The sequence below is a fragment of the Panulirus ornatus genome, chromosome 62 (assembly GCF_036320965.1).
Source record: "Panulirus ornatus isolate Po-2019 chromosome 62, ASM3632096v1, whole genome shotgun sequence".
In the NCBI taxonomy this organism is placed as follows: domain Eukaryota; kingdom Metazoa; phylum Arthropoda; class Malacostraca; order Decapoda; family Palinuridae; genus Panulirus; species Panulirus ornatus.
Window position 1 is genome coordinate 1,167,501 of NC_092285.1, and position 27,337 is coordinate 1,194,837.

The following is a 27,337-nucleotide window of genomic DNA, read 5'->3' on the forward strand; positions in this document are numbered from 1 at the left end:
ACACCGCGAGTTAAAAGTCACACTTGGCGAGGTTTAATGACTGAGAGGACAATCTTGTTATGAAATGACTTTTTCACTCTAAAGGAGTCTCCATTTCCCAGCTACTGGAAGTAGCGCATCCTTGGGCCCTTCAGACCAGCCATGGTTAACACCACGCCTCATTCGTCAATATTGATCCTGGGTTATGCATATTGATGACAAATATACCACATATCGTCCATCATCATTTCCTAATATAATCCAATCCACAACTTCCATCTACAACATCCCTTACGTTTCCACGTCTACCTGTGGGCAACCCACACACACACACACACACAACCACACACCATGACACCCACACTTCGCTGTGGACGCCTTCCTGGAACACGTCGTTACGAATAACGAAACCACGCATAACGAAGGTAACGAAACCACGGATAACGAAGGTAACGAAACCACGGATAACGAAGGTAACGAAACCACGGATAACGAAGGTAACGAAACCACGGATAACGAAAGTAACGAAACCACGGATAACGAAGGTAACGAAACCACGGATAACGAAGGTAACGAAACCACGGATAACGAAGGTAACGAAACCACGGATAACGAAGGTAACGAAACCACGGATAACGAAGGTAACGAAACCACGGATAAGGAAGGTAACGAAACCACGGATAACGAAGGTAATGACACCATTAAACTGATGTTGTAATTCGTAGTTACGATCATATGGACGAGTGTGTGAGTCAAACATGGCCCTCTACAGTGATGGTAGTGAACTAATTCTGGAATGACGTAAATATTAATGACTGGGATAAATACTATACAAGATATGACTTACATGTGAGATGTCTTCACGATGGCTGCTGTGTGTTGTGGTATGGTTGTGGTATGGTTGTGAACACACACACACACACACACACACTACACATTCCTCCACAGTCCTCGTCTTCACAGTCTGTACCACTTCAATGCATCGCTTAATAACGCTGGCAATTGTATGTAACACTTTCACTTGTTACCGTACGTCACTCCTTGTAGCACAACACTTGGTAACGTAACCAATCGTTTGTAACACTTTCACTTGCTATCGTACGTCACTCCTTGTAGTACAACACTTGGTAACGTAACCAATCGTTTGTAACACTTTCACTTGCTATCGTACGTCACTCCTTGTAGTACAACACTTGGTAACGTAACTAAGAGCATGTAACACTCACTTATCATCGTAGGTCAACAACGCGTTACAGAGGTCACACAGGGCTGAGCTCATGCGTTACAGAGGTTACAGCGCGCTGAGCTCATGCGTTACAGAGGTCACACAGGGCTGAGCTCAGCCCGGCGACCAGCCATACCAATGTTAACAAGTCGTGTCACAACCCGCTGTAACACGTTCATCTTCACACTATAACTTAACCCTTCCTCTCCGCCTCATCTTGAGGTCAGGATAAACTACCTTCACTACACACATGACGGTAGTAACGTTACGTCATCTCAGGTCATCATGAGGTGACCCCACACGTGACCCAGACCCGGCGGTAATGTGACACGTTGACCAGAGCGAACATCGTCACCACACACGATAGCATTTGTTTACCATCATCATCAACAACACCTCGTTAACTTCATTATACATTACGAGAGTCAGTCTTAACGTATTCCTACAACTGAACAATATGTTTTACTGTATTTATGAACACTGTATTCATTTAATCTTTACTGGTTTGAACGAATTTATGCGGTTTTTTAAGGAGGTAATAAGCGGAGTGTGTGTGTGTGTTTAAGTGTCTATACGTTATGGTATCTATAGTCATGTCCGTCACTGCTACACTTCACTGTTTCTCCAACTATTTCACTGCACATTTCCCCGTCGTCTTAATCCTCCAGTCTTATGGAATCAAGATATGTCATTATTCTGATGTTATTAACTTTTTCTACATTGAAACGAAGGAAAACGACATATTTGTACACACATAATAATACTCGTAGTTACACAAATGTAGAGACTTGATAATAATTATGGATACAATAGTCACGTGATTCAAAATATATTTCCAGCATCGTACACAAAGCCATGTTCACACTTTAACAACATTTTCACATTACAACGTTAAAGATAAGAGTTGTGATTGATTGTAGATACAAATGTGCGAACGATTCACTGTATTTCCTTCCCACTTCACAACCTAACAACACATACTTCGTACAACCCCATAGTTATGAATATAATGTTACAGAATATATGTAACAGTTGTCTGTCAGGACAATACGACATCGTTATATTTCTATAATTACGTTATGTAACAATATAACACACAAGTTATATTGTCGGGGTACGTCACTTGCCAAGCGCTGCTATATAGAGTTGTTAACGAGGAAAAATGAAACTACACACAAACACACACACACACTACATATATATACATACGTATATATATATATATATATATATATATATATATATATATATATATATATATATATATATATAGAGTGTGTGTGTGTGTGTGTGTGTGTGTGTGTGTATATTATCCCTGGGGATAGGGGAGAAAGAATACTTCCCACGTATTCCCTGCGTGTCGTAGAAGGCGACTAAAAGGGGAGGGAGCGGGTGGCTGGAAATCCTCCCATCTCGTTTTTAATTTTCCAAAAGATGGAACAGAGAATTGGGCCAGGTGAGGGTATTCCCTCAAAGGCCCAGTCCTCTGTTCTTAACGCTACCTCGCTAATGCGGGAAATGGCGAATAGTTTGAAAGAAAAAAAAAGAAATATATATATATATATATATATATATATATATATATATATATATATATATATATATATATATATATATATATATTGCGCGTGATCAAGTATATTCCTATGAGTCAACGGGGAAAATGAAACACGATAAGTTGCCAAGTGCACTTTCGTGTAATAATCACATCATCAGGGGAGACACAAGAGAGAAATATAACAGTCAGTTGATATACATCGAAGAGACGAAGCTAGGACGCCATTTGGTAAACATGTGATTGTCTTGTGTCTCCCTTGATGATGTGATTAATACATGAAAGTGCGCTTGGGAACTTATTGTGTTCCTGCAGTCTACGGATGACTACTTCCAGGATCAGGGTAATGTGGACCCCTTTACAATGAAGTTTTTAAACGACACTGTCGTACTGGCGGTTGTCCAACCTCGTTAGTGACGACTTTCCATTAACGGCGTAACCCCCCACGTCGGAAGGGGGGGTGGGTGATCTCTACTCCCCATCCCTTACCTCCCCCACGTACCACCTCTCTCTCACACACTCATCCGTCATCCATCAAGTTAGCCTCTCATCCACCACACTTATTCTTACATCATCCACCACCACTCCACCTCATCCACACACACACACGTGACTCTGATGCTGTGGTGTGTGTGTGTGTGTGTGTGTCGCTGGACCAGCAGGAAGTCTCGACCGCCGGGTAGTGCTCCTGCAGGAGGCGATGACGGAGGAGCGCTGGTTCAGATCTGCGCACCACAACCTCTCCATCTTGGGCCCAGCTGGAGGGCGCACAGCTCGACCACCTGCAGCTGGTGACGTGCAGCTGGTGACGTACAGCTGGTGACGTGCAGCTGGTGACGTGCAGCTGGCACTCATAACAGTCCGTGGGGGGGTCCGTCCGCGTGTGAGGGTCCCCAACTGTCCGTGGGGGGGTCCGTCAGCGTGTGAGGGTCCCCAACTGTCCGTGGGGGGGTCCGTCCGCGTGTGAGGGGCCCCAACAGTCCGTGGGGGGGTCCGTCCGCGTGTGAGGGGCCCCAACAGACCCCACCCGTTCATGAACGATCTAACGAGGTGACAACACAGGGCACAGTAACTGTGCTTCTGATGTAATACAGTAGGAGAGGATCAGGGTTGTTGACCATGTGTTACCGACCGTCATACTCACCTATACACGCACGCAGTGACCCCCACCAAGTGTTGTGAGTGACCTCACAACACCTAGTGGGGGTCACTCACAACCACCTCCTCCGTGCTGTGTGTGGTGGGTGGGTGGGTGGGTTGCCTCCTCCGTGCTGTGTGTGGTGGGTGGGTGGGTCGCCTCCTCCGTGCTGTGTGTGGTGGGTGGGTGGGTCGCCTCCTCCGTGCTGTGTGTGTGGTGGTGGCTGGGTGGGTCGCCTCCTCCGTGCTGTGTGTGTGGTGGTGGGTGGGTGGGTCGCCTCCTCCGTGCTGTGTGTGTGGTGATGGGTGGGTGGGTCGCCTCCTCCGTGCTGTGTGTGTGGTGGTGGGTGGAAGGGGCGCCTCCTCCGTGCTGTGTGTGGTGATGGGTGGGTGGGTCGCCTCCTCCGTGCTGTGTGTGTGGTGATGGGTGGGTGGGTCGCCTCCTCCGTGCTGTGTGTGTGGTGGTGGGTGGGTGGGTCGCCTCCTCCGTGCTGTGTGTGTGTGGTGGGTGGGTGGGTCGCCTCCTCCGTGCTGTGTGTGGTGGGTGGGTGGGTAAGTCGCCTCCTCCGTGCTGTGTGTGTGGTGGTGGGTGGGTCGCCTCCTCCGTGCTGTGTGTGTGGTGGTGGGTGGGTGGGTCGCCTCCTCCGTGCTGTGTGTGTGGTGATGGGTGGGTGGGTCGCCTCCTCCGTGCTGTGTGTGTGGTGGTGGGTGGGTGGGTCGCCTCCTCCGTGCTGTGTGTGGTGATGGGTGGGTGGGTCGCCTCCTCCGTGCTGTGTGTGTGGTGATGGGTGGGTGGGTCGCCTCCTCCGTGCTGTGTGTGTGGTGGTGGGTGGGTGGGTCGCCTCCTCCGTGCTGTGTGTGTGGTGGTGGGGTGGGTCGCCTCCTCCGTGCTGTGTGTGTGGTGGTGGGTGGGTAAGTCGCCTCCTCCGTGCTGTGTGTGTGGTGATGGGTGGGTGGGTCGCCTCCTCCGTGCTGTGTGTGTGGTGGTGGGTGGGTGGGTCGCCTCCTCCGTGCTGTGTGTGTGGTGGTGGGTGGGTGGGTCGCCTCCTCCGTGCTGTGTGTGTGGTGGTGGGTGGGTAAGTCGCCTCCTCCGTGCTGTGTGTGGTGGGTGGGTGGGTCGCCTCCTCCGTGCTGTGTGTGTGGTGGTGGGTGGGTGGGTCGCCTCCTCCGTGCTGTGTGTGTGGTGGTGGGTGGGTGGGTCGCCTCCTCCGTGCTGTGTGTGGTGGGTGGGTAAGTCGCCTCCTCCGTGCTGTGTGTGGTGGGTGGGTGGGTGGGTCGCCTCATATCTTCCTGGTGTGGGTGGGTGAGCGTCGTCATCCCACCCTCACGTGCGCCAGCTCCCCCCTGCTGGAGGGACTGGTTCTCCACCAATCCCCGTATGTTCTCCAACACTGTCTGCTACAGTTCTCCAACACTGTCTGCACCACACTGTAGCGGGTCTGGGGTTACAGCTGTCTGCACCACACTGTAACGGGTCTGGGGTTACAGCTGTACTGCACCACACTGTAGCGGGTCTGGGGTTACAGCTGTACTGCACCACACTGTAGCGGGTCTGGGGTTACAGCTGTACTGCACCACACTGTAGCGGGTCTGGGGTTACAGCTTACTGCACCACACTCTAGCGGGTCTGGGGTTACAGCTGTACTGCACCACACTGTAGCGGGTCTGGGGTTACAGCTGTCTGCACCACACTGTAGCGGGTCTGGGGTTACAGCTATCTGCTCCACACTGTAGCGGGTCTGGGGTTACAGCTGTCTGCACCACACTGTAGCGGGTCTGGGGTTACAGCTGTCTGCACCACACTGTAACGGGTCAGGGGTTACAGCTGTACTGCACCACACTGTAGCGGGTCTGGGGTTACAGCTATACTGCACCACACTGTAGCGGGTCTGGGGTTACAGCTGTTCTGCACCACACTGTAGCGGGTCTGGGGTTACAGCTGTACTGCACCACACTGTAGCGGGTCTGGGGTTACAGCTGTACTGCACCACACTGTAGCGGGTCTGGGGTTACAGCTGTACTGCACCACACTGTAGCGGGTCTGGGGTTACAGCTGTACTGCACCACACTGTAGCGGGTCTGGGGTTACAGCTGTCTGCACCACACTGTAGCGGGTCTGGGGTTACAGCTGTAGTGCACCACGCTGTAGCGGGTCTGGGGTTACAGCTGTAGTGCACAACACTGTAACGGGTCTGGGGTTACAGCTGTCTGCACCACACTGTAGCGGGTCTGGGACTACAGCTGGCCCGCTGTAGTCCAAGGGCTCGCCACACCACCTGGGACAGCTGGCCCGCTGTAGTCCCAGGGCTCGCCACACCACCTGGGACAGCTGGCCCGCTGTAAGACTACCTCACTCACAATCACTCATAAACCACTCTAACTCTCTCCCCTCACAACCACTACTTCATCCTCCTTACTCATAAATTTTATGAGAATTAATGTATTTGTGATTCATGCAAATTGTTGTTGTGTTCTATAACCTTGTGTACACTCGTGTACACCAGATCACCTCACAACACACACACACACACACACACACACACACACACACACACATACACACACACATACACACACACACACACATACACACACACACACACACACACACACACACACACACACACACACACACATCTACACCTCAGCGACACAGAAATTTTGGGTAAAAGGTAATATTATTTTTATTCAAATAATTCATCATCTCATATTTCGTGAATCACAAACGCTACAAAACCATCATTTTCTTTCATACTGTTCGCCATTTCCCGCATTAGCGAGGTAGCGTTAAGAACAGAGGACTGGGCCTTTGAGGGAATATCCTCACCTGGCCCCCTTCTCTGTTCCTTCTTTTGGAAAAAAAACCCAAAAAAAACATCATTTATAATTATTTATAACTACGAATGATTCTAGATTTCAGAACTACCATTAAGGCAATGGTTGGTCAACCATTGTTATCACCACAGTAAACCCGACCATTATGTTTTGTTAATATGTACTTCATCCATCTCTCAGTGATTGGGTCATTACAGTGAGTGGCTCATTACAGTGATTGGGTCATTAATACCTTCTCTACCATCTCTACTCCACAGCATGTACGTCATCCATCTCTCAGTGAGTGGGTCATTACAGTGAGTGGGTCATTACAGTGATTGGGTCATTAATACCTTCTCTACCATCTCTACTCCACAGCATGTACGACATCCATCTCTTAGTGAGTGGCTCATTACAGTGATTGGGTCATTACAGTGAGTGGGTCATTAATACCTTCTCTACCATCTCTACTCCACAGCATGCACGACACAGACACAGATCCTCGCGAACTCGAGGCCTTTGCTGAGCGATTCAAACAGAGACGCATCAAGCTGGGGGTTACGCAGGCAGACGTGGGCAAAGCTTTGGCTAACCTCAAACTACCTGGTGTGGGTGCCCTCTCACAGTCCACAATCTGCAGGTAAGGTCACAACTCCAACCTTCTGTTGACACCATAACAACTTCACTACTTGGTAAACTACAACTGTCTACTGTGCTGTCTCCATCTATAGTGGTGGGTGAGGGAGGAGCCTTCTCCTGTACTGTGCTGTCTCCATCTATAGTGGTGGGTGAGGGAGGAGCCTTCTGCTGTACTGTCTCCATCTATAGTGGTGGGTGAGGGAGGAGCCTTCTGCTGTACTGTCTCCATCTATAGTGGTGGGTGAGGGAGGAGCCTTCTGCTGTACTGTACTGTCTCCATCTATAGTGGTAGGTGAGGGAGGAGCCTTCTGCTGTACTGTACTGTCTCCATCTATAGTGGTAGGTGAGGGAGGAGCCTTCTGCTGTACTGTACTGTCTCCATCTATAGTGGTGGGTGAGGGAGGAGCCTTCTGCTGTACTGTACTGTCTCCATCTATAGTGGTAGGTGAGGGAGGAGCCTTCTGCTGTACTGTCCTGTCTCCATCTATAGTGGTGGGTGAGGGAGGAGCCTTCTGCTGTACTGTGCTGTCTTCTACCATCTGTCCTTCCCATGTACTGTCCTCCAGCGGGTGAGACAGTGGACATGTCCCACCTCGTAGTCCCGAGACATTATCTGGGAAGGTTTTTGACACATCCTGTGTCCCAGTAGAGATTCTACTTCTACCTCTACACAGGAAGACACTACTACATCTACTCGGACGTTAATACGTCTACACCTGTGTGTGTGTGTGTGTGTGTGTGTGTGTGTATGTGTGTGTGTGTGTGTGGGTCTGTGTGTGTGTGTGTGTGTGTGTGTGTGTGTATGTGTATGTGTGTGTGTGTGTGTGTGTGTGTGTGTGTCCTGTTCATATTTCTTTATTTCTGATACTTATTGTTTCTACATCTACTACTGGGTTAAGACTCTACTTCTACTGCTTCTACAACAGAGGGGGGGACTCCCTTCCATCTACCTCTACCATGACTGGAAAGAAATTCACATTCCTCCACAACTGAAGAAAAAAAAAATATATAGAAAAAAAATCGACCTAACTGGCAATGTTGTCTCTAGGGTGTTGCCATCACAGGTTCAACCATTTTTTTTTTCCTAAGTCGGAGTTCTGGGGTGGGCGGGGGTGGGCGGGGGTGGGCGGGGGTGGGCGGGGTAAGGGTGGGGGAGTTTATTCCTGATTAACCATAATTTTTCTCCCATGATTAAAGGGAGATGTTTTCCTCCCTCCCCGTCATACATTTTCTCAAATGTTTTGATTCATTAATTTCCTGTTGAAGGTTATATATATATATATATATGTATATATATATTTTTTTTCCCAGTGTAACAGATTCAATAGTTTTAGTATTAACTAAAAGATTAATTTTCTTTTCTTGTTATATGATTTATTTTTTGTGTCTCTCGTTTTCTAAGGTTTGGAATTAAAACATAAAAATCTTTTTCCATTTCTGTAAAAACTCTTGTGTTTTTCTGAGGGGACTTGATCACTTCTTACATTTACCTGACATTTAAAGTGAATTTTTCTTTTAAACGCACAGGCATAGAGTGGAGTTAATGAGAAAAATTATTAATCATATGCACACACACACACACTCCTTACACACACACATACACACACACACACACACACACACATACTCCATACACACACACACACACACACACTCCTTACACACACACACATACACACTCCTTACACACACACACACATACACACACACATACGGGCCTCCGTGGTGTAATGGTTAGCGTTGCTGACCATGATCAACACGCACCCGCCCGGGGTCGGGTCCGCGTGGGTTCGAATCCTGGGCGCGGAAATCGGCCCAAAGACCCGTATGTATGTGTGTGTGTGTGTGTGTATGTGTGTCTTCACCAGTATGTGTCTATATCTATGTATCTTTACGGGTATTAAGTGTAAACAAGATGTCTCATCATATAAACCTTATCTTTCCATCACTCTCACTCACACTCATCAGTTAGTCTCGCTAGTCTCGTGTGTTGTGCTCGTGAACCATTATGTTAACCCTTCCTTCCTTCCTCCTCGTCTGTGTCTCGTACAACCACCTCGTCTGTGTCTCGTACAACCACCTCGTCTGTGTCTCGTACAACCACCTCGTCTGTGTCTCGTACAACCACCTCGTCTGTGTCTCGTACAACCACCTCGTCTGTGTCTCGTACAACCACCTCGTCTGTGTCTCGTACAACCACCTCGTCTGTGTCTCGTACAACCACCTCGCCTGTGTCTCGTACAACCACCTCGTCTGTGTCTCGTACACCTGAAGATTCAGCATAATTAATAAAAAAAAAAAACCTGTCCTCATTTACATAAGTTAAGGTCGGTAATTACCTTAAATGTAATGATCCGGTCACCTAAGGTCGTTAATTACCTTAAATGTAATGATCCGTTCACCTTTATTTCTCTTTGTTCTACGGTCGTTCAACCCCCCTCAGTCATGTGGGGTCATCACAAGGCAGTACATGTATTGATCTGGATGTATTGCCTCGCACCATCTTCTCCGCTCATGTGACATTCCAATCTGGGTCTGTCTCACCACAGCGGTTCCCTACCACATCACCACATGCGTATATACGCGAACCTTCAGCGTTACGCATTCTCTGTCACGTGACTAGTGTTCGTTCTGAGCGATAGATAAGGTGCCAAGCAGTCTATCTTCCCAGAGAGTCTCTTCACCAACTCCTGTGTCGAAGCAAATGTCATGGACTCCACCAATTCTTCTTCCCATCTCAAAGACGATACAACAGTTGTAGCATTTTGTACCTCCTGCACCCGACTCTGTATCCCTGTATGTAATGTTACCCAAGTCATGTGTCCACCTTCATTCTCCAGAACACTGGAACAAGGTTCCAGTCCTGCACGTCCCACACTAACACGAGTTAAGATAAACTGGAGTAGACCCAAGGACAGACCTTGCAGCACTCACTCCTTAAAAGAGTAAAATGAAGTAAAACTGAATAAATAAATAAATGAATAGTAAATAGATGAATAAACAAGTACATCTCATTAGTATTCGCTGCTTAAATTTCACTTCATCTCAAAGGATGGCGACCTTCCTGACTTTCGCAAGTCATAGGCCTAAACCCGAGCCAAGCGACCGTGTCAAAGGCTTTCCCGTGCGACATCTTGTGTCATGGTGGAATGTAAAGTAATTATGTACTTCAAGATATTGATAATCTGTCCGACATTCTCTCTCCTGGAGGTAAAACAATATCATACAAATCGAACATATTGATCAAATATAACATCTTTCATCTAAACTTCTGATGTTTATTAACAACAGTTTTTCTGCCATTGTAAATAAAGTTCACACTTCTAGATTGCAGTCAACCCCAACACGTGGTTACACAACTGACCTGCTTACTGTATCACGATTATCAGCTGTGAAACTTTGACGTGTTCTCGCGTTAATCTGTTAACGCTGACCTCCCCTACTGTATTATCACCTCCACGTCAATCTATCGACAGTGAGTCTTTTACGAGACACAAACGAGATTTTATTTTTTTTTTTTAACTTTTCTTTCAAATTTCCTAACAAACCTTCATTACGTAAATACAATAAACTACTGTCTACATTACATCACCACTGTAGCTGTCTGGGTGTATTATACAGTGTGGCATCACCACTGTAGCTGTCTGGGTGTATTATACAGTGTGACATCACCACTGTAGCTGTCTGGGTGTATTATACAGTGTGGCATCACCACTGTAGCTGTCTGGGTGTATTATACAGTGTGGCATTACCACTGTAGCTGTCTGGTGTATTATACAGTGTGACATCACCACTGTAGCTGTCTGGGTGTATTATACAGTGTGGCATCACCACTGTAGCTGTCTGGGTGTATTATACAGTGTGGCATCACCACTGTAGCTGTCTGGGTGTATTATACAGTGTGGCATCACCACTGTAGCTGTCTGGGTGTATTATACAGTGTCACAATATTGTTCTTTGCTTTTGGATTGTCTAAATGTTTTCTTCCATAATTACGTGTTTTCATTCTTTATGATGTAGACATAATACTGATAATTTGGTTCTGGTCTACACAAATATAGATTGATTCCTTATGTCATTGTTTTCCTGTGTGTATATAACTGAACATTGAAAGATTAATATCCTAAAGGTGATTATATTATAAGGTTTTTATATGTATGTATGAAATCAGTAACTTGTTTTCTCATAGTTCTCTAACTTTCATGAATCTCTCTCTCTCTCTCTCTCTCTCTCTCTCTCTCTCTCTCTCTCTCTCTCTCTCTCTCTCTCTCCAGCCATCCTAACCACAAACTAATCTCTCTCTCTCTCTCTCTCTCTCTCTCTCTCTCTCTCTCTCTCTCTCTCTCTCCAGCCATCCTAACCACAAACTAATCTCTCGTTCTCCCCCTCTCTCTCTCTCTCTCTCTCTCTCCAGCCATCCTAACCACAAACTAATCTCTCTCTCTCTCTCTCTCTCTCTCTCTCTCTCTCTCTCTCTCTCTCTCTCTCTCTCTCTCTCTCCAGCCATCCTAACCACAAACTAATCTCTCGTTCTCTCTCCCTCTCTCTCTCTCTCTCTCTCTCTCTCTCTCTCTCTCTCTCTCTCTCTCTCTCTCTCTCTCTCTCTCCAGCCATCCTAACCACAAAACTAATCTCTCGTTCTCTCTCCCTCTCTCTCTCTCTCTCTCTCTCTCTCTCTCTCTCTCTCTCTCTCTCTCTCTCTCTCTCTCTCTCTCTCTCTCTCCAGCCATCCTAACCACAAACTAATCTCTCTCTCTCTCTCTCTCTCTCTCTCTCTCTCTCTCTCTCTCTCTCTCTCTCTCTCTCTCTCCAGCCATCCTAACCACAAACTAATCTCTCGTTCTCCCTCTCTCTCTCTCTCTCTCTCTCTCTCTCTCTCTCTCTCTCTCTCTCCTCTCTCTCTCTCTCTCCAGCCATCCTAACCACAAAACTAATCTCTCGTTCTCTCTCCCTCTCTCTCTCTCTCTCTCTCTCCCTCTCTCTCTCTCTCTCCAGCCATCCTAACCACAAAACTAATCTCTCGTTCTCTCTCTCTCTCTCTCTCTCTCTCTCTCTCTCTCTCTCTCCAGCCATCCTAACCACAAACTAATCTCTCTCTCTCTCTCTCTCTCCTCTCTCTCTCTCTCTCTCCAGCCATCCTAACCACAAACTAATCTCTCTCTCTCTCTCTCTCTCCCTCGTGACCCCAGGTTCGAATCCTTGACGCTGTCACACAACAACATGATCGCCCTCAAGCCTGTGCTGCAGGCGTGGCTGGAGGAAGCCGAAGCGCAAGCCAAGAACAAGCGAAGGGATCCGGAGGCGCCCTCTGTCCTACCTATGGGCGAGGTAGATGATGTGAGATGATCGGCCGGTCACTACCAAGGATGGCAGATACAGTCCTTACAACCGCGTGACAAGGGCTAACAACACTACAACACTTGTAGCTTCAGGGGGAGGAGGGGGATTTGCCTTCAGATGGGGATTTACACAAGGGAAAGACAGGGATTAGGACGGTTATGGGTGGGTGGGTGGGAAGCAAAAGGGGATTTGCCCTCAGGGATCAACACAAGGTGGAAGACGGGGGATTAACTGGGATTAACACAAGGTGGAAGACGAGGGATTAACTGGGATTAACACAAGGTGGAAGACGGGGGATTAACTGGGATTAACACAAGGTGGAAGACGGGGGATTAACTGGGATTAACACAAGGTGGAAGACGGGGGATTAACTGGGATTAACACAAGGTGGAAGACGGGGGATTAACTGGGATTAACACAAGGTGGAAGACGAGGGATTAACTGGGATTACTGTAGGGGGGGGGGAGATGGGGAAGTGATTTGAGGGGATTTTTCTAATCACTTAAGATGGTAAGAACTTGGTGGTAAAATTACTGTAAGGTTTGCAACTTCGACTTTATTACTTTACTACACTTTAATACTTTTTACTCACTTCAAAAGTCTATGTAACCAGCCCCACACTTATAAAATCCGGGTTAGTTTTATAATGTCGATCAAACGTCATTTTCTATACATTTCTAACTTTTTTTTAATAGTAACTATGAGTTATATGTCTGCCAAACCATATGTCATATTTAAGAAACTTTCCTCAAAGTAAATTATATGATATCAAGAACTGGTTCAGGTTTTTGCATAAGTTAATTATAAGTTAATTTCTATCTTCGATGCTGGACAAAACATAACTAATTTTGACACAAGATGTTGCGATTAACTGATTTACATAATGAAATATATCAAATACAAACACAAATATAAAACTCACACAATGATTTACTTCTACAACTCAATAAGGTTGAATTTTGGTAAATATTAATCGGTCAACATTATATATATATATATATATATATATATATATATATATATATATATATATATATATATATATATATATATATATATATCCAGCCATTGTTTTAGTCACATATCTATATCTATATATATATATATATATATATATATATATATATATATATATATATATATATATATATATATCAATACCTACAACATCAATGATGTATTCAAACTCATTAATGAAATCTGCAATCATTTTTAAACGCCACACGCACGCGCGCGCGCCATTCCCTGCACGTGTCATAACGCGCGACACTGGCACTGGACACACCCCCACCTGCTGGCCAATAATCTTCGGTCTTCCGTCTAAGATGGCCGTGTAATGTTTACATCAACGGCCAATCACAACCCCAGATCCCTTGGGAAAATATCTGGACTTCCTCCAATCAGAGCGTCGGACATACGTGACGTAGAACCCGCGTGATTTGAGTAATGAGTTAATCGGAAGATAACATGTTGGCCAGTTGACGTGGACCGTCGCGAGACCAGAGGAAATTATCAATAAAGAAGAGAAGCATAGAATAAAGGGATAATTATGAGTAATAAAGAGATAAAGAGACAGGAATTAAGGAAAGAAGGAAGTAATGTTACCATCTTTATGTTTCAATCTTTACTTCATCATCATTAACTTGGACTGACTCAAAGTAGAGTACATTAAAACCCAAGAGCAATTAATTATGTCGGGGAAAATGTATTCATAAATTACAGGGAAATGAGAAATCTTGGTAAATGTGCCATAAATGATAGTGGTTTAACGAGACCTTAGCACCATACAGAGGGAAACACAGTACAGTCGTCTGGGAAACCAGAACATGACAGAGATGAACAGCGAAATACAGTGTGGTAACTACAAGCCTAACTACACTCAACTGCTCGTCCCAGTGACGTGTGTTGTATTAAGCTTATATTGTGATCACAACTCACTCACAACTCATGATAAAGATGAGTTTAACTCACCACTGATGAATCCCTCTGGCCACATAATAAGACCACAAGGTCTGTATATCTAGATGATGATAGAAAATGTGTCTCACTCTAGATGGGTTATGTACATACTTCAATACCTACTTGTGGTAAGTAAACCCCCCACCCCCCACCATCATCACTTAAGCCTAAAAGGGGGACTCACTTCTCAACTCATCCTACCACGCTGTGATGGTTTATCGCCAAGTACCAAGCTATACCGTCTCCCAGCAGATAACCTGGTCATAGACCATCAGGTCTTGTGTTATCTGTCCTTCCCATGTACTGTCCTCCAGCAGATAACCTGGTCATAGACCATCAGGTCTTGTGTTATCTGTCCTTCCCATGTACTGTCCTCCAGCAGATAACCTGGTCATAGACCATCAGGTCTTGTGTTATCTGTCCTTCCCATGTACTGTCCTCCAGCAGATAACCTGGTCATAGACCATCAGGTCTTGTGTTATCTGTCCTTCCCATGTACTGTCCTCCAGCAGATAACCTGGTCATAGACCATCAGGTCTTGTGTTATCTGTCCTTCCCATGTACTGTCCTCCAGCAGATAACCTGGTCATAGACCATCAGGTCTTGTGTTATCTGTCCTTCCCATGTACTGTCCTCCAGCAGATAACCTGGTCATAGACCATCAGGTCTTGTGTTATCTGTCCTTCCCATGTACTGTCCTCCAGCAGATAACCTGGTCATAGACCATCAGGTCTTGTGTTATCTGTCCTTCCCATGTACTGTCCTCCAGCAGATAACCTGGTCATAGACCATCAGGTCTTGTGTTATCTGTCCTTCCCATGTACTGTCCTCCAGCAGATAACCTGGTCATAGACCATCAGGTCTTGTGTTATCTGTCCTTCCCATGTACTGTCCTCCAGCAGATAACCTGGTCATAGACCATCAGGTCTTGTGTTATCTGTCCTTCCCATGTACTGTCCTCCAGCAGATAACCTGGTCATAGACCATCAGGTCTTGTGTTATCTGTCCTTCCCATGTACTGTCCTCCAGCAGATAACCTGGTCATAGACCATCAGGTCTTGTGTTATCTGTCCTTCCCATGTACTGTCCTCCAGCAGATAACCTGGTCATAGACCATCAGGTCTTGTGTTATCTGTCCTTCCCATGTACTGTCCTCCAGCAGATAACCTGGTCATAGACCATCAGGTCTTGTGTTATCTGTCCTTCCCATGTACTGTCCTCCAGCAGATAACCTGGTCATAGACCATCAGGTCTTGTGTTATCTGTCCTTCCCATGTACTGTCCTCCAGCAGATAACCTGGTCATAGACCATCAGGTCTTGTGTTATCTGTCCTTCCCATGTACTGTCCTCCAGCAGATAACCTGGTCATAGACCATCAGGTCTTGTGTTATCTGTCCTTCCCATGTACTGTCCTCCAGCAGATAACCTGGTCATAGACCATCAGGTCTTGTGTTATCTGTCCTTCCCATGTACTGTCCTCCAGCAGATAACCTGGTCATAGACCATCAGGTCTTGTGTTATCTGTCCTTCCCACCTCCTCCAAAGTGGTCTACAATCAGTGGTTGTGTAGACCCCAGAGAAACGATGGTATCAAATGATATTCAGTCATCAAATGCTTCTCACATTTCCCGTGGCTATTTAGAATAACTACAATACTTTATATATCATTTAAACCAGTAACGTCTGATGCTTATCATACAATCATTACTTTCATCAGTTGGTAATGATACAGGTGGGTGTGTGTGAAGGTATAGGAGTGATGTACGGATGTGGGAAGTGAACAGAGAATGCAAATTAAGGACAGAAGGAAGACGTGTTGGAAATGATATAGAGTGAAGATAAAGCTGTACAAACACTAAGCGTATCGAGAACGTACTTACAAAACCGATAATCACATCGTCTAGTGAGGCACATTCGACCTTGTTAACTTATCCAACGCTGAGAGAAATATGATATCAAGGTCTGGCTTCACACGCCACATCAACACTCAAACCATGTACGTATGGTCGGGATGGTAGATGGCGCGGGTGGTCAGAAGGGGAAGCAGACCGGATTGGACAAGGATAGTGGGAGTTCTGTGGTAGTATGATGTATGGTGTGTGGCTAATGTAGTGAAGGGTTTATTACCGTCTTTATGACGCCTTATCCATATACCCCCAGTACAGTGTGTGTGTGTGTGTGTGTGTGTGTGTGTGTGTGTGTGGGTTAAGGAAGTAGTGTAGGTAAGACGGAGTATGGGGGGTTGTACTGCACATGTCAATATAGATCATTACAGACATTCTCATAGCTTCCATGAGCCCTGAGAACCATGTGTGTTCTATGTTTGTGTAGCTATCAGCTCTGCTGCTATGTTATGTACCTACACTGCTGTAGGTACACTGTACCTGGCTATGTTATGTACCTACACTGTTGTAGGTACACTGTACCTGGCTATGTTATGTACCTACACTGTTGTAGGTACACTGTACCTGGCTATGTTATGTACCTACACTGTTGTAGGTACACTGTACCTGGCTATGATATGTACCCACACTATCTGGCTATGTTAACGCCATTCCATACCACCGCACCAACTGGCCCTTAAGCGCTAATGGAGTACACGCCCTTGAGTGGCGAGTGAAGTGTTAACCCTTAATGGAGATGGTGAACCATTCTGAGCCTATGATGACCTTGTCCTGTGTCTTAACTGCTCAAACGCCTCATCAACCCACTACACACGGATAGATAATCATCCTATTGTCTATCTATCTATCTACAGACATTCTGTAAACTCATTTACATAATAGACAGACGAGAATGAGAGGTTTTGGCTCCTATATATGTAGATGATGATGACGTAATCCTGAATGCCAATGATCACAGAGAAGTATTGACCTGTGAGGTCAATAAGGCATTCTGGCTTGACCTGAATAGGTGAAAATCTTCCCCACCCTCTCATTCACTGTTCAATAGTGAATGATTTATTCAAGAGACCAGTGAACACAGAGAAATGAATTACCACAGTATTGACCAATCATGACGTCACACACACACACACACACACACACACATATACACACGTACTCACGAATACATCGACGAACAGAATCATAGAATACATTTCTCTCTCTCTCTCTCTCTCTCTCTCTCTCTCTCTCTCTCTCTCTCTCTCTCTCTCTCTCTCTCTCTCTCACTGCAGTAGAGAGGAGGTCATGAGAGAGCCTCCAGTGCTCCTGTCTGGCCTTTACTGGGTTGGTAAAGCAATCAATGTCTGCTCATGTTGCTTGTAGATGAAAGCAGACCTTACAGCACTGTTGTAGTCATGCCAGTGGCACTGTTACATGCTGGGTTGGGCACTGCTGACCTGCTAACACACTGCAGTGAAGTGCAGGCAGACCATGGACTGAGCAGTGCCGGGCAAGTGGCTCAACGGTGTGTGTGTGTGTGTGTGTGTGTGTGTGTGTGTGTGCGTGTGTGTGTACGCAACCAACTGCACGATATATCTATTATAGCTTCGTATATGCTTCACATATAGAATTTCTAAGGATCTTATATATTCTCTATATAATGTTCCTTTTCCATGAAAATCTGAAACAGTGTCACTATACAGTCTACAGTATCATATATATATATATATATATATATATATATATATATATATATATATATATATATATATATGCACCAGTGTGCAGTTCAATTACTGTTATGAAAATATGAGGAAAGCCAGAGATAGGTTTAAATACCTTTAACTCAGTCAATATGACACGTATCAATATTCGACTTTTAATTCACAAGAGTATTTAGTCGGTTGGGTTTATACGATAGATCCCAGAAAACCCACAGCCATGATATAACACAGCCATGATATAACACAGCCATGATATAACACAGCCATGATATAACACAGCCATGATATAACACAGCCATGATATAACACAGCCATGATATAACACAGCCATGGTATACCACAGCCATGATATAACACAGCCATGCTATAACACAGCCATGATATAACACAGCCATGATATAACACAGCCATGATATACCACAGCCATGATATACCACAGCCATGATATAACACAGCCATGATATAACACAGCCATGATATACCACAGCCATGATATAACACAGCCATGGTATACCACAGCCATGATATAACACAGCCATGCTATAACACAGCCATGATATAACACAGCCATGATATAACACAGCCATGATATAACACAGCCATGATATAACACAGCCATGGTATACCACAGCCATGATATACCACAGCCATGATATAACACAGCCATGATATACCACAGCCATGATATACCACAGCCATGATATAACACAGCCATGATATAACACAGCCATGATATAACACAGCCATGGTATACCACAGCCATGATATAACACAGCCATGATATACCACAGCCATGATATAACACAGCCATGATATAACACAGCCATGATATAACACAGCCATGGTATACCACAGCCATGATATGACACAGCCATGATATAACACAGCCATGATATAACACAGCCATGATATGACACAGCCATGATATAACACAGCCATGACATACAAGCTTAACAAATGAATAATGTATGCATAGCAAGCCAAATTTAGTGTGTATATATGTTTGTGTGTTTAGATAAATTATTCATAATTACTCCACCACCAATTATTATGAAAGAGTCCTGGTGTTACCTACGACTTTTATAAAGGATCCTACAGCCCAAATCTTCGCTACTTCCAGTATATATATATATATATATATATATATATATATATATATATATATATATATATATATATATATATATATATTGCAAGAGGTCACAGGGGGTACGCGTGATCTAGTATATGCAGGAAAAACCACGAGGAAAATAAAACACGATAAGTCCCAAGTGCACTTTCATGTAATGATCACATCGTCTGAGGAGACACAAGAATGAGATAGAAGACGTAGAACAGTCAGTTGATATACAAGGAAGAGACGTAGCTAAGACGCCATTGGTAAACAAGCGTTACCAGATGGTGGTGTTCGGGTCTGGCATCATACCTGGTGTTCGGGTCTGGCATCATACCTGGTGTTCGGGTCTGGCATCATACCTGGTGTTCGGGTCTGGCATCATACCTGGTGTTCGGGTCTGGCATCATACCTGGCGTTAAACTTTTTATTATGTGGACAAGAAAAGGAACTGTTTACAAATTTTGCTTACAATGTGGCCATCCAATTTGTATAGACCTTCTCTCGTATTCATGTTACAATTCTTTGTGTATTAATAACAGAAGATTCAATTATATTTCTCGTGGTAAAGGAGTTAGAGTTAATACTTTTAATTGTCATTGCTACAGTGAATACAAGGGTTATAATTTTCAACATGATTAAACAAGCCATTTGATTCTTGTCCTGTTCTTATACTATATTTATGTTGCTTAAGTCGAACATAAAGATCCTTGCCAGTCTGCCTAACATAAAACATATTACAATTTTTACAAGGTATTGTGTAAACACAGCCCACAGACTTTTCTGGTGCGTTCTTGATTAAGATATTCATTATAGTCTTGTTATTGCTGAAGGCTACATTTAAATTAAGGGATTTAAGTTCCCTGGGAAGTAATGTAGAATTATCACTGAAAGATTGTTGGTATCAAGTGTTTAACTCTACAAAATTGTTTCTCAGCCAACTTAAGGGATTTATCAATGAAAGATCGAGGATAGTTTAACTTGGATCCAACAGAATATAGAATATACGAAGATATATTCTATTGGATCCAAGCTAAAGTATTCTAGATCTTTCATTGATAAATCCCTTAAGTTGGCTATGAAATAATTTTAAGGAGTTAAATCTAATCCTTGATAGCAAGAATCTTTTAGTTCTCCCATTTAATGATAATTTTACATTACTTTCCAGGCTGCTTAAATCATTTGATGTAAATATAGCCTTCAGCAATAACAATACTATAAAGAATATCTTAATCAAGAACTCATCAGAAATTTCTGCGGGCTGTATTTACGCAATACCTTGTAAAAATTGTAATATGTGTTATGTTGGTCAGATTAGCAAGGATCTTTATGTTAGACTTAAGCAACATAAATATAGTATAAGAACAGGACAAGAATCAAATGCTTTACTTAATCATGTTAAAAATTACGATCATTGTATTAATTGGAGTAACGCTAATTCAGTTATCAACTTCTTACCCATGAGAAATATCACTGAATCTTCTTTTATTAAATACACAAAGAATTGTAACATTAATATTAGTGAAGGTCTATATAAATTGGATGGCTTATTGTTGGTAAATTTTTAAGTTGTGCTGTTTCTTGTCCACATAATAAAAAGTTTAACGCCAGGTATGATGCCAGACCCGAACACCAGGTATGATGCCAGACCCGAACACCAGGTATGATGCCAGACCCGAACACCAGGTATGATGCCAGACCCGAACACCAGGTATGATGCCAGACCCGAACACCAGGTATGATGCCAGACCCGAACACCAGGTATGATGCCAGACCCGAACACCAGGTATGATGCCAGACCCGAACACCAGGTATGATGCCAGACCCGAACACCAGGTATGATGCCAGACCCGAACACCAGGTATGATGCCAGACCCGAACACCAGGTATGATGCCAGACCCGAACACCAGGTATGATGCCAGACCCGAACACCAGGTATGATGCCAGACCCGAACACCACCATCTGGTAACGCTTGTTTACCAATGGCGTCTTAGCTACGTCTCTTCCTTGTATATCAACTGACTGTTCTACGTCTTCTATCTCATTCTTGTATCTCCCCTGACGATGTGATCATTACACGAAAGTGCACTTGGGAACTCATCATGTTTCATTTTCCTGTGTTCTTTGCCTATATATATATATATATATATATATATATATATATATATATATATATATATATATATATATATATATATATAGTGATGGGTTATCGTTGCAGGAGTAGAGTAGTAATAATAGCTTAATGATACACAAGTTAATCACGTGAACATAAACAATAATGTTCACGTAGGAAGTTAGTATAACACAACGGGTCTGTAACAGTCTCGAACCCCGTTTTCTGTGTATCCTCAGAAACGCAAGAGGACGTCGATCGCGGCTCCGGAGAAGCGGTCGCTGGAGGCGTACTTCGCGGTGCAGCCCCGTCCGTCGGGGGAGAAGATCGCTGCCATCGCGGAGAAGTTGGACCTGAAGAAAAACGTAGTGCGGGTCTGGTTCTGTAACCAGCGACAGAAACAGAAGAGGATGAAGTTTGCCGCCACACAGAAGCAGATGGCGGGCGCCAACGTCCACACTTCCATGGGTTCCATGATGACTTCGCCCATGCCACCCCACACACCAGTCCCGTAGTGGATGGCCTCCCCTGGTAGCCGCCCAGCCGCTCTGGACCTGCCCACCCGCTCCTCCGCCGCCCACCACCACCAACACCACGCCCACCACCAACAACAACACCAGCAGCAGCAACACCACCACCAGCAGGCTAACCGCCCCTCGCCCAACTCCGCCCCCAACACCGCCCCCTGCCCGCCCACGCCCCGCCCACTGTGGACGGAGCAGGGCGAGGCGGGCGACCGTTGGGTGGCACCGGGCCCTTCCTGGGCGTACAGTTATGCCTACGCTGCCGCCCACGCCCACCAAGCCACCCGCCAGCTGACGCAGTGACCCACAGCACACGACGCCCACGCTGACCCGTGGGCGCGCCCCTACCACAGGGCAGGTGGGGCCACGCACGAGTGGTAGCGAGCGCTGTGGTGGACGCTGTGGTAGCGAGCGCTGTGGTAGCGAGCGCTGTGGTGGACGCTGCTGTGTAGCGGAGATAAACATTCTAGCGGTCCAGGACCCGGTGATGGTGGCCGTGGTCCACACTGGGCCACACTGGGCCACGGTCACGCGACGGCATCAGGGGTCGGGTCATATGACCCTTCCAGGCACGGGGGGGGGGTCAACAAGCTGACGTCATCAGTGACCCTCGTTCTCTAAATAATGACCTGAGTCAGTAAGTCAGTGAGTCAGTTGAGTCAGTCAGTGAGTGAGTCAGTCATCCAGTCAGTCAAGACTCGAAACCTGGGAACGACTGACCTCAAACAACCCCCCCCCCCCCCCGGCTCAGGGTCAAGCCTCATGTTGTCAGAAGAAGAAAAAAAGAGAAATAAATGATAATAATAAATGATAATAAATGATAATAAATGATAATTAGAGAAGTGATGTGATGGTTGATGACAATGCTCTATGCTTCAACAATAAGGTCTAATATTGATTGTCAGGAAAACCTTGTACAAAATTAGTGTAAGTCTCCCCCTCCTTTATTACATCCGCTGTGTACAGACACGTCACTGCTCTCACCCGGTGATATCATGTGAAACACTGTATTGCCCCATAACGGCCGCTGACCTCACCACCGATTTTGAGCCTTCTGTCGGACAGTAATAAGGCTTATTTTCCAATGTTTCCACGGTATGGCTGGCCAATATGTCTTAAAACATCATAAGGATTTCCACATTTTCGTTGATCTTTTCTTTTTAACCAAAGAAAATGTAAATATAATAATAATAATACTAATAATAACAATAATAATAATAATAATAATATTATATTAGTTGTACTTCAAGTGTACTATCGAGGGATAGCACACAAGCTGCACTTCATTGTGCATAACAGCTCAAGGATTTTGTGAAGTAGTTGTAGTTAGATGTAGTTATTAACAATATTGGTTAGACCTCACAACCCCCCCCTCCCCCCCCCAGCACCAACAACAACAACAACAACAACAACAACACTCTTGCCTCCAGCAACCAACCACGAGTATGTACACATGACCACACATCATCACCTCTCTGGTGTACACATGACCACACATCATCACCTCTCTGGTGTACACATGACCACACATCATCACCTCTCTGGTGTACACATGACCACACATCATCACCTCTCTGGTGTACACATGACTACATATCACCCCTCTGGTGTACACATGACTACATATCACCCCTCTGGTGTACACATGACTACATATCACCCCTCTGGTGTACACATGAATACACATCACCCCTCTGGTGTACACATTACATATCACCCCTCTGGTATACACATGACTACACATCACCCCTCTGGTGTACACATTACATATCACTCCCCTGGTGTACACATTACATATCAACCCTCTGGTGTACACATTACATATCACCCCTCTGGTGTACACATTACCACACATCACCCCCCTGGTGTACACATTACACATCACCCCTCTGGTGTACACATGACCACACATCACCCTTCTGGTGTACACATGAATACACATCACCCCTCTGGTGTACACATTACATATCACCCCTCTGGTGTACACATTACATATCACCCCTCTGGTGTACACATTACATATCACCCCTCTGGTGCACACATGACCACACATCACCCCTTTGGTGTACACATTACATATCACCCCCCTGGTGTACACGACCACACATCACCCCTCTGGTGTACACATTACATATCACTCCCCTGGTGTACACATTACATATCAACCCTCTGGTGTACACATTACATATCACTCCCCTGGTGTACACATTACATATCAACCCTCTGGTGTACACATTACATATCACCCCTCTGGTGTACACATTACCACACATCACCCCCCTGGTGTACACATTGCACATCACCCCTCTGGTGTACACATGACCACACATCACCCTTCTGGTGTACACATGAATACACATCACCTCTCTGGTGTACACATTACATATCACACCCCTCTGGTGTACACATTACATATCACCCCTCTGGCGTACACATTACATATCACCCCTCTGGTGTACAGAGTACATATCACATCCCTCTGGTGTACACATTACATATCACCCCTCTGGTGTACACATTACATATCACCCCTCTGGTGTACACATGACTACATATCACCCCTCTGGTGTACACATGACTACATATCACCCCTCTGGTGTACACACATACCATCTTCCCGGAGTTGTACAACTGTCCAGGTCACGTGTTTGTGCAAGCCTGCCTGACACAGACCATGTGTACGGCAGGTCATGATGTGTTGTGACCTGACCAGTTGTTCAAGTCAATACTGTTGGCTGTTTAATGGTCATTACACTCGAACCATCCTATACACTGGTCTCATGATGATGTACAGATCAAACATCGTCTCCCAATAACACATCTTTTCGTAGAAGCCACAGCATTCATATTATCCGTTAGTTCTTTAACTTCGTTTCTTAAAGAATTTTATTTTTGGCCTTCAGGTTCACAAATAGAGCCAGGCTCCATCCTGATTGGCCAATCCTGCAACATGACCAAACTACGATTGGTCGCTTGCAACCTGCGTTCGATTGCGCCCTCGCCACTAACCCACTGCACCGGGCAGACCTGTACCAACGCTCGTCTGACATCAATAGTCAAGATGGAAATGTTTTGTGTTGTCCAACACATACGCAGCCATGACCCGGGATCTTACCCGCTCTACATTCATTCCTAAAGAAAGAAAGAAAAAAAATATTAAGTCTAGTCAGGCAACGGAGTGCAGGCATTCGGACAAATGTGGTCAATAGCGTCCAAGATTTGGTGTTGGACAAGAGGCAAGCCAGCAGCCTTGCTTGAACTGGTCCAGGGTTCGAAGACCACAGTTTGCGACACTCATAGCCACTACTACCCACACCTGACGACCCATCAACACGTACACAACGACCTCAGGTCATGACCGGGTCAACAACAGGTCACAGTCAAACGTTAAACACAAAACAAAACATGAAAATCTGGAATCAGGTTTAATTTTCCAAACTAGTCATTTAAAGGCAATATATTATCTTTATTGTAGTCATCATATGTATCTATTATTCATCACATGAGACATAAATAAATGTCTATATTAATACCACACAAACCAATCTAGTCATCGCTGAAGATAACAACAAGATAACGTATCATAACTCTTCATGTGGGAACACGACGCGTCCAGACATACATACACCACACATACATACACACATACACCACACATACATACACCACACATACAGACACACATACACCACACATACAGACACACATACAGACACACATACACCACACATACATACACACATACACCACACATACACACATACACCACACATACACCACACATACATACACACATACACCACACATACATACACACATACATACACACATACACCACACATACATACACACATACAGACACACATACACCACACATACAGACACACAGACATACATACATCTAGTCATACACACGCCGGTTCATGTAGCCATTTATTTTCCCCCCCATTTCAACCTCTCCTCCTCCTCCTCCTGAGCTAGTCAGTTATCACACGACCTGTCTCTCTCTCTCCCCAGAAGCCAATTAACTCTACCATTTTCTAGTTAACTTCTAGTCACAGATTAGATATATACTTTCGTGGATGTGAGTGAGTGAAGTGAAGGCGGACATGATGAAGCTGCCGTCGCCATATTTTCTTGAAGGCGAACGATATAGCGAGTAAGTAAGGTGTTAAACATGCACAAATGATTAATAATGAGCTTTAATTTAGTCTTTTTATAAGTGGCTGGCCTAGTTTACATACTTAAACTGACTTTAAAGTGAGAAGAAGTGACGAACTGGGAACTGTCACGAGTCACGAACGGTTTAGCCAATCGTGATGGAGCGTTCGTGTGACGTAGGAGCGGGACCCAGAGTTGCTAACTAGGCCCTTGGCGCCAGCAACACCAACTTACTGTCACAATAATACTCTGCCTTTCTCGAATAAGAGATTATTTTATATGTAAATTATTTGTCTTATTTATTGACCATGTATAAACCCACTGTGAATAATATTAAATGACTTACTGAGAATGGCAACACGAGGAGCCAATGTTGCAGTTAGCTTCCCGATTCTTAATTTCAAAACCAGATTTCTTCTCAAGAGATGGCGACGTATCTCTTCGTATATTATATATATAAAAATAAAATAAACTGAAACATTAGCCTGACTGAATTTCATCTTTCAGTACCATCCGGCCCCCTGAAGTTCCAGTAGGCAGAATACATCTAGATAAACTTGGGATTTAATAAGACTTCTTCAAAAAAAAAGATAAAATACAAACACACAGATGAAAGCCTTCACTGGCCAGGTAACAGATAAACATTAACTAATATTTAATGAACAGTAAATACGACTTCCAAAAGCGATCCTGTTATGTGTTGAATCTCTGATGGAAAAATTAATTATTACTTATCAGAGATGACACGGGCGCTGAAGACTAGAAAATCTTAACACCCAACTAAATCCTCTTTGAAATTATATATATATATATATATATATATATATATATATATATATATATATATATATATATATATATATATATATATAAACCAAGTTTTTTCTGTCTGTATGGGCTTTATGAGCCATCATCTGTTGTTTTGCCAAAAGGAAAGCATCAATAATACAGTTTTATATAAATTATCTACAACAGAATAAATTCGTCAAATTATTTCGTTGTTATTTATTTGTTTGTTGCGACACCTTTACGGTGTGGCAGCCGACCTTATATATAATTGACGAGAACTATTTTTGTGTTGAAAATGTCTTACAATGAAAACATTGTAGGTCATCAAACCTTGCCTTGCAGCACGCCAGGTAAACTAACTGGAATATTTCC

At 44.6% G+C, this 27,337-nt stretch overlaps 1 protein-coding gene across 3 annotated transcripts in view; it reads left to right on the forward strand.

Annotated features, from left to right (window-relative positions):
* Window positions 1–27,040, forward strand: part of acj6 (abnormal chemosensory protein 6) — a 205,052-nt gene extending 178,012 nt beyond the window's left edge. For 2 of the 3 annotated variants that reach the window (XM_071696991.1, XM_071696993.1), the window contains 3 exons: window positions 7,189–7,350; window positions 12,539–12,686; window positions 21,731–27,040. In XM_071696991.1, the coding sequence (XP_071553092.1) occupies window positions 7,189–7,350; window positions 12,539–12,686; window positions 21,731–22,006 (586 nt within the window). In that variant the 3' untranslated portion in view covers window positions 22,007–27,040. The remainder of the gene's footprint in view (window positions 1–7,188; window positions 7,351–12,538; window positions 12,687–21,730) is intronic. The other variant, XM_071696992.1, reaches the window with a different exon arrangement.
* The last annotated feature ends 297 nt before the right edge of the window (window positions 27,041–27,337 follow it).